At 40.7% G+C, this 14,020-nt stretch overlaps 1 protein-coding gene across 1 annotated transcript in view; it reads right to left on the reverse strand.

The window, feature by feature from the left end:
• The window catches only part of LOC122778522 (cadherin-18), an 89,765-nt gene that overhangs the window by 34,001 nt on the left and 41,744 nt on the right, over positions 1-14,020 (reverse strand). The window contains exon 4 of the mRNA XM_044040501.1: positions 10,430-10,549. Within this exon, the coding sequence (XP_043896436.1) occupies positions 10,430-10,549 (120 nt within the window). The remainder of the gene's footprint in view (positions 1-10,429; positions 10,550-14,020) is intronic.

A 14,020-nucleotide genomic window follows, 5' to 3' on the forward strand; every position in this document is an offset into this window, starting at 1 on the left:
ACTCAAATTTCACGTCGCTACTTCAAAGAGACTCGAATGAATCAATTCACATCGTTCCCTTTACCGTTGAAATGTTTGAAGTATAGAGCAAAAGATTCAAGTGGCAAAGTCATAACAGACGACGGATAGATTGGCGGAAAGAAGGCTCCTCCTTGACTCTCTTTCCAGAACAGATAATGGTGACTTGCAGTAAACAAGTTAAGAACACAAGACAAGACAATTTTAATGAACCTCACGCCAAAATTGGATAAGTACGACAATTCAAAAATGCATTTCTGCGCCTTCCAACTGTGCTACTTGCACCAGATCATTGGCTGAGATGAAAACCTACGCCAAAAGGAAAACACCCACAAACAAATACTAACTTTTAAGCAGTTGATAAGTTCAAATCAAATTAAATGGTGACATATGAAAGTGATATTCTTGATTGATTTTCATTCAAAGGCCACGACAACCCAATCCCATAGTTGTGTTTTAAGTTTATGTGGCTGTTTCCCTACTGGTATTAAATCCCAACATTTTAAATTTGACAAAGCTCCATGTTGTAGGCAGCAATAGTGTTGTTATACATGAGCTAATTTGTCTCTTTCTGTCTTTCTTTCTTCACGATGCTGTAGACAGAAAGTTAATCCACTGGCCTCTGGCAGAGTAATCATTAAAAGTGGGTCATGGAGCAAAGCAGCCAACAGTATTAAGATCCAACAAGATCACAAGTTACACATCCATCTGTTTCATGATCCGCGTCGTCAGCCGTAAATCCATAAAAAGAACGTACAGTTTTTTTATGAACTCCTATGATGGAGGATAAAAATGTCGTGGTTTGCGGTGAAAACAGGAGACGAATCTGCCAGCGAATCTGGTAAAGACATCATGTTTGACCAACTACAAAATTTCCCATCCTTCCCATAGCACGATGGCGTCGTCCAGCAGCAACTAAAGAGCAGTTGTCTTTCGCTTCGCCACTACTAGAAAACGACAACACGTGTTCTTTCACTCTGTATACACGCGATAATTGGTCTGATTGGCTCTAGCCAGGCATTTTGATCGATGTCCTTTGGTCACGCCTCTTGGGAGTGGGAGGTGACTCCTTTGACCGCCCTTTCTTGACTCAAACTCCATCGAAAAATGTGATTGAGATGCAGAAGAAGAATGCTTCACCAAAAAATAAATATTTCACTGTCAGAAGCAGATGGAATTGTATATTTCCCAAACATATTGATTTCTCCTGTTCATGTTCGTATAGCAGCTGATATCTCTGGCCTTGTTTTCCCCCCATTACGAATACAAAAAAACATTTTATACACTTCTACAAACTTCACTAAACAAACTTTGATGATGGAGGATAGGTTTATGGTATAACAGGAGATGAATCTGCCAGCGATTTGGTTTCATCTTGCAAGGACGTTGTGTTTGACCGACGACAGAATCTCCTATCCTGACCAATCACAAATGTTTTGAGGCGGGCTTAACACGACGGCGACGCCTAGCATCTTTTGTATAAATCCAACATGGCAGCAACCAAAGATTAGCTGTCGCCATCGCTTCTAGAAAACTACAACACTAGCTTGTCGACACTTCACTCTGTATGTTGGTTGGTTAATTGGTTGTAGAGCTGCAACTAAAGATTGTTATCATAATCGATTAATCTGTCAATTATTTTCTCGATTAATTGATGAATCGATTGGTCCATAAAATATCAGAAAACCTTAAAAAATGTTGATCGGTCTTTGTCAAACCTGGAAATGATGATGTTCTCAAATGTCTTCTTTTGTCCACAAACCAAAATGATTCACTCTTAATGATTTCTTTGTTATCCAGAGCAAAGAAATTAAGAAAAATACTCAAATTTAAGAAGCTTAAACAATCAAACATCTTGTTTTAATCATGAAAAAAGCTTTTTTAACCGATTAATCGATTATCCAAATAGTTATCGATTAATTTAGTAATCAAATTAATAATCGATGCATCGATGAATTGTTTCAGCTCTAATTGGTTGCATGTGTCATGACCAAGAAAGCTGGTGGTGTTCAGTTGTTGACTTACTTTCCCCTTTCCCTTTTTTTTGTTTGGTTGTTTGACTGCCAGTCTGATTGCCTGCCTCGCCTTGATTGTTTCCACCTGTTCCCCATTACCGTGTGTGTGTATATTATGGTCTGTGTCTCCCTTTGTCTGTTGCCAGTTTGTCGTGGCTTGTAAACCTTTGTCTTGTCAGTATTTGCTCCACGCCACTGTCTCGTCAGGTTTTTGTACTTTTTGTTTCTCTAGTAGTTTGTAGCATGTCAAATCACTTGTCAGATGGAATTGTGTATTCCCCCCCAAAAAAAAATGTGTTCAGCTCTTTACTAACAAACATATTGATTTTTCCTGTTCACGTTTGTATAGCAGCTGATATTTTTCTGCTCCCATTACAAACACAGAAACAATTTACACTACACACAAACTTCACCGAAACAAACTCCCGAGTCCTCAAATTCCACTTTAAAGCTCGACAGAAATGCAACTTGTTAAAAGTTGCGAGGAAAAGCAAAATTAGATTTAGACCTACTTCCTTTTTTTTCTTCTCTCCACTATATTAAGGTGGTGGTGGTTGAGTGTGTTTAATGCAGCGGCTCAGTGAGTCTCTGCTGCCACTATACTGTGGTGTCATTTTATGTGAATTAGTTCTGCTCAGGAAAAGGAACAATGGTTAAGTGGGGCAGCGAGCTTGACAGACGCTAATGCTTTGCAGGGCTTTTATATCAAAGCAAAATTTGAGTGTCAGGATTTAAAAATAGGCTCTGTCATTGCTGCGTTTACGCTCTCTTCACTCGACTTTATTTGTTTGATAATAGAATGTACGCATACAGTGTACGATAAAGCTAATTCGGGTTGATTGATTACCCTTATTAAGTGGGAGTTAACTGACCTTTGAGATTTATTTTAGTACATTTTGCCTCAAAGCCTGAGTTGATGAGACATATTTGCTGCCGTGTTTGAATCCATGTTGGCACTGTGATTCAAATGCACATTAATAATGAACATTTTTTGGTATGAAGATTCTCTGTGATTTGAAAATTGCCACTTTAAAAAACAATATATTTTCTTGTAGGAAAAAGTGATAAAAGCAATTTCCCGCGAATGCTTATGAACACAAACACAACTTCAATCATCAACTTCAAACAGCCTTGTTTATTTCACTCACACAAAGCTGACCTATTACAAATAGGAAAACACAGACTTGGGCAAAGCCTGAAGGAATATATCTGTATTTCAGTCCATAAACTCCACACAAGCTCAATAAAAGATTTCTCAAGAATCAGAACACAAGCGATCCCCCCCACTCCCACCACGTTCTCTTCAAATGTCAGGTCTCAGTGTGATTCTGCTGCTTTCCTTGGTCTCTATGCTCATCAAAGTGCTCGCAGCTACTTTTCCCCATAATGACGCCGTCTCTGCAAACTGCACGAAAAGTTCTTTGTTATTAACGGGAGTCTCGGCATCATTTATCAAACGGTTTCCTGGAAACACGCAGGCCTTTTAGCAAACGGTTACAATTCTCCGTTAAAAACAACACTACGAAACTGACCTTTCAGGGTCTCTTATTAGCCCCATTCACACGTGAGGAATTACCACGCCTGAGCTATAAGTGGCCTCTCTATTCAACGCTGCACTTAAACAGAGTGTTTTTTTAATAAAAACAATACAAAGATGTAACAAAAAATCTAAATTACATCACGAAACAGGTCGTCAAAAAAACCTTAATTTGCTATTGTCTCAAAAAAAATGGTTTTGGTGTGAACTTGGATAAATAAGTAATAATTGTCCCACTAATTAAGCATTAATTGTTAAATCAAATTCGTCAACGGTACAGAAAAAGCCCCCCGTGGGTATATTTTAGGATGTGCTAGTACCTGACAGATATGTCACATCTCTTTCTTGACCAGTCCTGAGCCATAACACCTCCGTTAATCTCTTCTAAATCTCTGCGGAGCCCTTCAGTTAATTTAGAAAATAATTGAGAAAGAGCCGACTTCTTTGAACCTGAGCCCATTTGACACAGCGAGGTGGGTTTGGCCTTTTCCGCAACCTCCCCAGTCTATTAGAGTTGATACCATCGCACTACCCGGCTCTTTGTCTGGCGAGAAACTTCTAAAGGAGGACAATCTCCTGGGTGAACAAAAGGGATTATAGGAGATTACTAAAGCACTGTTCAATCTCCACCTTCAGGAATCTCGTTTTGTTGGCCTCTTTCATACGATGTTATCCCCTCATGTCTGCACTCTGACAGCATATTCCGGATCAAAAAAGAAGGGAAGATAACATCAATGGCGGCGGCGGCAATAATATAAGTGTATGTCTTCTACGTTTTCAAAAGATCTGCCCCTTTTTATATATTGGATTTTTAATCTGATTGTGAATAATTGGTTGGTCTGCCCGAGGCTACAGCGCAGCTGATTGACACGAGTGACAGCTTCCCCCCTTGTTCTACCAAAGACTTAATCCTCACACTGCTAAAACATCTTGATCTGTGTCAGCTCCTTCAATAAACTCTCCCAAATCCCAGATCAGCAGAGAAATTAGCCTATTTAGGATTGGAAAAGGCTTCTGTAGCATGTGTGTGCAAGTGCAGATGTGAGATAGTGGTGTGGTGGTGTGTGGAGAAAGACCCTCAGAGTCTCCGCGGGTATAAGTGACAGATGCGCAGCAGCGGCGGGAAGGACAGGTGTTATGACCCGACTATAAAAAGGATAAATGCAGCCATCGGTCTGCGATGTGCTTTTGCTGAGATATAGAAAGCTCTTATTAAATTTGCTGGCTTGCAGTTTTGAAATTTGCAAACCATGTAATCAAATCCACCGCAGTGAAAATCCTCAACGCAGTTATTAGCGTGTCACTCAGCTTGCCGCATAACCACACTACTTATACTTCCTAATATTATAAGAACACTAAATCAGGGAGGTGGACGTCCACTTGTGACTTAGCATTTAGCATTTGTCCTTCTGCTCTCCTGGTTTCAGTCGAAAGTGAGCAGCAGTTATAGGAAGTTCAGTACAGTAAATTAGTAAATTGACACAATGAAAGCTTTTTTTTTGACAAATGATACACATTTTAAAACTTCACCCAAGTATGTTCTTCTTAAATGCTGGTAAGAATCGACCCACTGATGACCTCACAAAAATAACATTTTCAAACATGCCTCTCTTTTACTGGGTGGTTACGGTCGTCCTGCATAATATAGCAGACAACACTGATCTGACTATGGTAGGATTTAAAGTTATCTGCCATACTGGCGAGGTAGTGTGTCCTTTCTTCGTTTTCAGTGCTCATTCTCGCCTCCTCACTTGATTTTCACATGCTGTTTTGTGACTTGACAGACGCTAATGCTTTGCAGGGCTTTTATATCAAAGCAAAATTTGAGTGTCAGGATTTAAAAATAGGCTCTGTCATGGCTGCGTTTACGTTCTCTTCACTCAACTTTATTTGTTTGATAATAGAATGTACGCATACAGTGTATGATAAAGCTAATTCGGGTTGATTGATTACCCTTATTAAGTGGGAGTGTGGCACAACCAAACATGACTGTTCAGTGATTGGCTGTTTTGACTGCCACTCCAGAGGCTCTGACCTCTCTACAGGTTGCAAGCATGGTTGCCACTTGGTTTATGAGGGAGGGAGCTGAGTTTGTTTGTCTATTTTTCTAGCACTTTTCTCTGCATTTTTTTTTTTTCCTAACGAAGTTGACTGACTTATCGAACGTCCTATCAAACGTTTTTCTATTAATATCACGGAAGTGTCTATCGCGATACATATTGTTATCTTATTATAGCTCAACCCTACATCAATATCATCAGATTTGAATGGAATTTTGTGCGTGTATGCAGGATCCAGATTATGGATTTGGTATGTGTATGCAAGATCCAGATCATGGATTTGGTATATGTATGCAGGATCCAGATTATGGATTTGGTATGTGTATGCAGGATCCAGATTATGGATGATGTATGCAGGATCCAGATTATGGATGTGTTATGTGTATGCAGGATCCAGATTATGGATGTGTTATGTGTAGGCAGGATCCAGATTATGGATGTGTTATGTGTAGGCAGGATCCAGATTATGGATATGTTATGTGTAGGCAGGATCCAGATTATGGATGTGTTCTGTGCAGGTAGGAACAGATTATGGATTTGGTATGTGTATGCAGGATCCAGATTATGGATTTGGTATGTGTATGCAGGATCTAGATCATGGATTTGTTATGTGTATGCAGGACCCAGATCATGGATTTGTTATGTGTAGGCAGGACCCAGATTATGGATTTGGTATGTGTATGCAGGATCTAAATCATGGATTTGGTGGTCATTTAAATGAATCATGGTTCAGATGTGTATAACTCTTAACAGATCAGGATGCACTTTGTCACGCTTATGTAAAAGCTGATAAGCAATAAGCAAATTCTATAATTCAGAAACTCTTCTGGATCCAGTGAATGAAAATTTAAAACGCTGGTGACGGCTTAAAAGTGTTTAAGCCGTGGCGGAGGTCTGCACTCGTCTGTGTGCCCCTAATTGCAATATAATCCCGGTTCTTTGTCTGATTTATTTTTGAAACAACTTCAAACTGTGGCTATTAAAGGAAAATTCCTTTACTCATGAGAGTGTTTGTGATTGAAACCTCTTTTAAATCATGAACGTGTCTGCTCCTGCTCCCGCTCTGCTCCGAGTCCAACCATCTCTGCAAGTAACACATTTTGGTTCCTAATAAATAGTCGTTAAATCAACACCTGTGCTTTGGCATTTATTCTTCACCTGAACAGAACGGTTCTGACAGCAATACAAATCTTGGAAACCCCGATGTATGTGCACAGCAACAACACTGTCGGGGCTAACCTTATTAGCTGCACAAATGTCAGTGTTATACATCTATTTGCAGACAACTTCAGGAGTTTATTGACAATGTTGAGAAGAAGAACTCCCGGAATATACTGCAGAGTTAAATTATTATAACATACTGCACATTTGTTTCCTTTTGTTTGCACAGTCTCCCCTCAGCCCTTTCATCATTATCTGTTGTATAAGTTTAACAGTCTGTGCCGTGCTCGTTCATTCCTTTGAGCTCGATAGAATCCTTAATTGTTATCTCTCCTTATTTTGCATACGGCATGACACCCTCATAGATAAGTTAGGCAAAGTTTTACATCCATGACTAAATCTCATTTCCAGCAGAGAAGAGCAGCAGCTTTAATCTCTTTCTTAATTAGCCGGTAAAGATGTTTAACTTGAGTGAGATATTAATAGATCTGTCGTACTTGTCTGACTTTGAAAATGGAAAAATGTCAGATGGAATTTCCCCACAGTTTGGTAAAAATGTGGAAATGCGACTGCTGGTTTAGTTAGTGGCATTTTGCAGCTGGGAAATGGAGCTCATCCTCATTTTTGAGGAGGCTCTGATTAAAATGTCGAGTTATATCTCAAAATAGGCTTCTGCTAAGAAAATGACTATAAATATTTTACTAGTTTTTGGGGAGTGCACTGCGTTTAGAGCTCAGTGTGATGTGGAAATGCTAGAAATCACAGATGCAACCAAAAGAAAATGATATCCAGGGATGGACATGAAAAATTTAATGATTCGATTATTAAAGTCTAAAAATGTATTAAAGAAAAAATAACTTCCTACTCCCTACGCAATCCGCAGTGCATCCATTACCTCAAGGTGGCAGCAAGCAGCAAGCATTTAGTTAGTGTTTGCAGAGGTGATGAAGTTTACAAGGTTTCTTGAATGCATCTTGTGGCCGCTCCTCTAAGCTCAACATCATTTGCACCAAATGTAATTAAAGTATTAACGTTTACATTATGAAAGTTAATGTATAATTCTGTAATTTAACTCCACACTCTCCAGTAGTTAATGCTTTTTGCTGCTCTTGTTTTTCATGTAGATTTTAATATAACCCCATATAATTGGGTCCTTTCTTATCAAATAAACCCATTGTGATTCTATGTAGCACCAGTTTCTACACCATGTCTTGGGTCTTAATGGGTTAAGCAATACTATGTTTGTGTTAATGAGCTTTTACAAAAGTCACAGCGCCGCGTGAACACACATCATTTTTCACAATAAACATACTTATCTCTTGATGTGGCTATGTAGTGGTCATGCAGCCACTCAATTTTTCTTTAGGTCACCCAAAGGCATTAAGCCATAACACATTGCAGCAATCATCACAGATGTTCTTCAGTTTGATTAGGGTAATTAAAAACGGAGCGTTTTCATTTCCACAGCTGCAAGGCAACAAGAGTGGAGCTAATTGAGTGTTTGACAAAAGTTCCACAAGTTCACGATTGCTTTGCTGAGGCCACAGCCTGTTTCTTTGGCTTAAAAGCACTATGTACTGTACTGTAAACCGGGTCAATTAACAACGTCACGTCATTTTCCAAACAGTTACGCAAGTCCTGGCAGTTTGAAGACAACGTTATGAAACACACTATGCCACAAAAGGGGATTGGGGTGAAGTCCTTTGGGGGGTTTCATTCAATACCACATGTCCAGGTCAAATGCAGTCATTACAATCGCCTTTCCGTCTGAACTCATGGGTCATAAAATCCGTCAGTGCTGTAGGAGGCCGCCACCCCCAGCTTAAATGTGAATAAGTGGCTATATTCTTATGTGAGTGTGTTTTTAATCCTGCTAAAAACAGAGAGACGCCATGTATTCACAGTTCAGGCGTTCAGGGCTGTCAGCATAACTGCAAATGTTAAATGTGTGTAGGTGCAAGGCCATAGCAGAGGATGGCGAGCTACCGCCACAACCGGACGCTATGTCACCTTGTATTCTGAGCGGATTCATTTCAAATTTAAAGGTCGCTCGTTTCAGCTTCTCTTCAATAGAACATGTTCATTCTGTACATCACATGTAGAGGAAAGTAGACAATAGAGAACAACACATGAGAACACCGGTGTGATTGACGGCTCGTATCATCCAGCTGGTGACGTCTGTGAATTTCCGGTGCAGAAACTGAAATCTCATTTAAAAGCAGACCTATTGGAACCTGTTGGAGACCCCAGCTAATGACACACCCAAGGAGAAGATATTAGAAAATGAAAGAAACAAATCAAAAACAAGGGCATCTCTTCTGTTATGTACAGCCAGGGGGGCCTCGATAGTGCTGTATACCACACGGCGTTAAGCCACTCTTAATAACCGTGGTGGAGATTCCTGCAATCTGAGCATGGCGGGAGCCAGGTGTATGTGGATATCCACTGTGAGACAGATTCACCAGCGGTGGTGATCAAATATGGCAGCGCGCCAACACAACTGCTTTAAGTCTCTGCATAATAAAGTCCCTCCATTTTCCCATTTTTCCCATTGACCACCGGAGTTCCCCGTCCTAATCCGCCTGTGGCGAAAACAACAGCCGACTTCTATAAATTGGAATGTGTGGGTGGAATTGCACTGTGTGTGTGTGTGGAGTGCAGCTGGCTAGGACTTCGATCACGTCCCCCACTCCTCCCCGCACGCCGTGCGCTGAATTACAATTCAGACAAGATGCTGAGTCAGCTCGGGCAAAACAAGCCATCTCATGTGTCTAATAGCCCCGTGTGCTGGAGGAAAATCCCATTAGAATAACATCTTTGGCAGTCAAAATGTGATTTAAAATGAACTTCATGTTATTTGGCTGGAAAAAAAACAAAAAAAACAAAAAAACGTGCTTGAGGAAGTCCAGTCAACACCGCTGTGAAATTGCTTCATCAATCCCCACCGCCCCTTTTACCTCCTCGAGGTGAAGTCAAAATATTCCCGCAATTCATTTGTGTTGCTTGTTCGGCGAAGACTTTGTGTTTTACATGGGAGCGGCGTGGTCTCAGAGGGGCCACGCACTTGTTCCAGACAGCGATGACTCGATTCATACAAGTGGATTGTTGTTCGCGTAAGCGAAAGCAGCAAGAGGCAAGTGTGCAAAGCCTTGGACGAGTGCGAGCGCATACTCAGGAAACCCATAGGTACACATACTTACTTTTTACATGTCTTGCACTTAAGAAGCCTTATTAACATTTAATAGATCCAATAGCGGACACAAACACAAAAATAGGATTTTGAAAGCACAGAGCACTGCCTATTATTATGCCCACTTCCTCTCTCTGGAGCTAGGAAACAATGGCTTTCCTAAAGACCCCTTGACCAACGCCTCCTCGGACCCCCTGAGGAGTTAGTTAGGGTCCACACAGTAAGAGTGGATCGCGCGCTCCACAGAGCTTCAGCTTTTATGAGCTCTGACGTGCTGCAATAACAGAACAGGATGTTTCGCAGTGGGAAACATACGCCGGGCAGATCTGACAGCCTGATATACACATCACTTCAGGGGGAAACAACACGGATTATGGCAGAGTTATTTACACCCATATAAATAAAAAAAAAACACAGATGAGCGTAATGTACTCAAAGCTGTACTCACCTGTTTTGGGGTCAACGGAGAAATATGGCTGTCCTTGTAGAATACTGTAGACTATTCTGGCGCTGTTTCCGTAGGTGGGGTCGTCGGCGTCAGTCGCAGTCACTTGCAACACCGACGTGCCTGCGAAGGAACACAACAGCGTTATTTCCCCCGGTAATCGCTATCTCTCCTAAAGGTTTTAGAATTGCTAATGTGGAGTGTATTGACGGAATTGAATGGTGGTGGTGTGTTAAACATCTTCTAGCAACCAGGGCATGCATTCCGGTCCAGGGAGAATTGCTGTGCAAATGTGGATGTGAGATCGGTATGCACGACACGTCTTGAGTAGAAAAAAAAAGCACACCGTCTTTCAGTTTTCCACTGCTACTATGTGTTATTTAGGATGAGGTACTGGCAGAAATTGAATGTACTGCCCATTTAAGCAAAGTGTTACGACACAAAGAAGAGCAATATCCTTTTTTGGTTTGCAAAGGCCACCATGGTCTTTCGCTTGTTGCTGTAATCTGCAGTCTCACCAGTAGGTGTCCCCAATTCACACACATTGTACAACGCGAGAAGAGTCGCATCAACGAGCAGCTTCCTTACAAATGTGCTCATACATTACACTTTCATCAGTGCGCCCACCTCCGTGACAGTTTCTTTCTTTCATGTAAACACCAAACCAGTCACATGTGATTAAGTTGAAGCCGTCATCAAACATAAATAATACGCGGGTAATTCACCGGCTCCGAGGTGAGTAATGTCACGTGACAGGAGAATTGCCGGACATGATGTTAAGACGGGGCTTAAATGACAATGAAAGCATTATTTACAAAAAAAAACCATAACAACCTGCGTAAGTTCATTGTGGTTCAATTTAACGCATCAAGCGTTGCTCAATAACAGCATCACAGGCTTCATTAACCCATTATAATTGCATGATGAGTGCACTGTAATTGCACTACAAGGCTATATAATGGATTAGTACATCTAAAAGGAGAGGAGACATACATTTTTCCAGCAAATCTCCAGAATTTGTTGTTTGTCTTCTGGGAATTACATTAAATTAAAACTCACTCCACTGTGTCTCACAAGATATGATTTTTTTTTTTTTTTTCTCTCACGGAAACCTGAAGGAGCGGAGTGAAATGTCAGCCGTAATGAACCATGTACTCCACAGAATCTCCGTCGACCTTGCACTGGGAATTATTTGGACTAAATTAATTCTGAGATAGAGTTTGGATGGTGAGTGAGCTGTCTGGCGGAAAAAAAAAAAAAAAAAAAAAAAAAGACAGCACATAATTCATTTGACAAACTTTAAATTGATATTTCATTAAGTCTTTCAGTGACGTAAATGTTCACGGTTGACCTTTGACCATTTATATTTGTCAAGAGATTACAGCCACAGTCTCTTTGCATCTCAGGAGATACGACAAAAAAGATTCTCCTTTAGGATTATGATTATGACTATTCATACTGATACTGCACTCATCAAGCACTCCTCTCAACAACGTGCAGTGCCCTTGTCATAATTGTCCGACAGGATCCGACTGAAGTGTTTGTCATTTTCAGAACTATTAAATAGGCCGAATGTTTCCTAGACATTAAGGAGTGAGCACTCGATACTCAACATCGACCTCGAAATTAGAGCACTTTCACGAATGCAAGCGCGACCTCCACCTAATTTCTGGCAACAAAAAAAACAAACAATAATGTCCATTAGTTGGTAACCCATGATCCCAATAAAGGAGCTGGTGCTTTTAACGACGTAACCCTTCTTGATATGGAATCGTTAAAGTTAAAACGACATTGACATTGACTACATTTGCTGTTTAAACCCTCGTAATGAATTTGACCTCACATTATTGACACGGCAGACGAGCTTTAAAGACGAGCTGTACTCCATACATTAAACCTGGCTTTCAATCGCAGTCAGAAACCGACGTATTCAACACAGAAAATAATTAGCTGGTGGTAAAGGAAAACATTATAAACTTTATTATTACTGGCCATGTCACACACTGCGTCTCATTTATAACCTCCACCAAGGAGGTTATGTTGCATGGGTAGGTTTTTGGAGAGAATCTACCCACAGATAAACCGTCAAATTTACAAGAAATTCCTAATCTCTCAAATCTCATCAGATCAGGATCAGTCACTCAACCATCAGACTAAGTTTCATGCTGATCGGACCCAGACGATCGATTTATTTATTTTTTTTTAATTTTAGATACTTTATTAATTCCCTTAGGGAAATTATTCTCTGCATTTTGACCCATCCTAGAATTAGGAGCAGTGGGCTGCCACACTGCGTAGCGCCCGGGGAGCAATGGGGGTTTGGTACCTTGCTCAGGGGTACCCCAGCCCTTTCGACCTGGTGGGGTTACAAGCCAAGTTCCCTTTCCACTTGGCCACAGGCTGCCCCTAAATGTAACATGGGAAGTCCCAACAAGTTCAGATGTATTTATTTCAGGGGCATCATGGAGATCACGCTTACGTAACATGGTCATAGCTATAAAAAAGACAATTAGACCAGGATGAAAAGGTAAAATATCCACGTGCCATTGTATAAAATGCACGTGACAAAGAGGTCTGCGCTCGCTGAGTGCTCTTTCCTTATCTTCTTAAAGTTTCGATCCATGGGTGACTGATAGGGATGGTATCCCTAGGACTTTATACAGTGATATCAATGTTTATCTACCACATTTATTCATAGCTGCCACTTGACTCCCATTTTCTCTGTGATTATTTGGCACATAAAGTGGACAATTATGTCAACAGCAGCCAATGCTGGTGGTCAGCCTTCTTCTGGCGCAGCTAGCACTTAGCTTTGCTAAATCAGCCGAAACATGCTGATTTGTAAGCAACATTTGTAAGTGTTAACTTGTAATTACATTATAGAATTGATATAGAATTGGCTTAGTTTCCCAAAAAGCCCAAACTTTCAAGCACTAGCAAACAACATCGATGCCAGCTAACTCTCCAACTGTTCTGTGAGTATCCTATTTGATTCAGCCCCACAAAATGAAAACCTGAAGTAAATAATACGTACATTTTTCTAAAAATGCAGACATATGTGGGTACAAAAACAGATTTGGGTTTGATGGCAGAAAACAGAGGAGAACAAACTAATGATAAATCTGTGTTCTGCCATGTGTACGTGACCCCAAAATCTCCATTTTAGAAAAAGGTTCAACGCTTACCCACGTGTGCAACCAGCTCAATTTTTCTACATTAGCTCCAGTAACACTCAATTATTCATAACTCATCATCTAAACAAGCCACTGCGTCGGCCTCGGGGTAGTGAAACCACAATTAAACACTGATTTTCCCAGAAGTGAAGGAAGTTGACAGGAAGACGGCGCTTACTCAACTCCAGCGTGTCCATTTTCCACCCGAAACATCTCAACTGGGAGACAACTGAGTTTTCCCGAGCACTCAAAAACATACGATTATGAGAACGATACCAATCTGAACATGGGATTACCTGGCACACACTCAGCTCATCAATTTAGACAGAAAAAAAAAAAAATAAATAAGAAAATAAGATAACCAATTAGCTGCCACACTCCCAGACAGCCTCTCCCTGCACTTGGGAGCACCGGTATTGAC

The sequence above is a fragment of the Solea senegalensis genome, linkage group LG1, assembly GCF_019176455.1.
Source record: "Solea senegalensis isolate Sse05_10M linkage group LG1, IFAPA_SoseM_1, whole genome shotgun sequence".
NCBI classification, from domain to species: domain Eukaryota; kingdom Metazoa; phylum Chordata; class Actinopteri; order Pleuronectiformes; family Soleidae; genus Solea; species Solea senegalensis.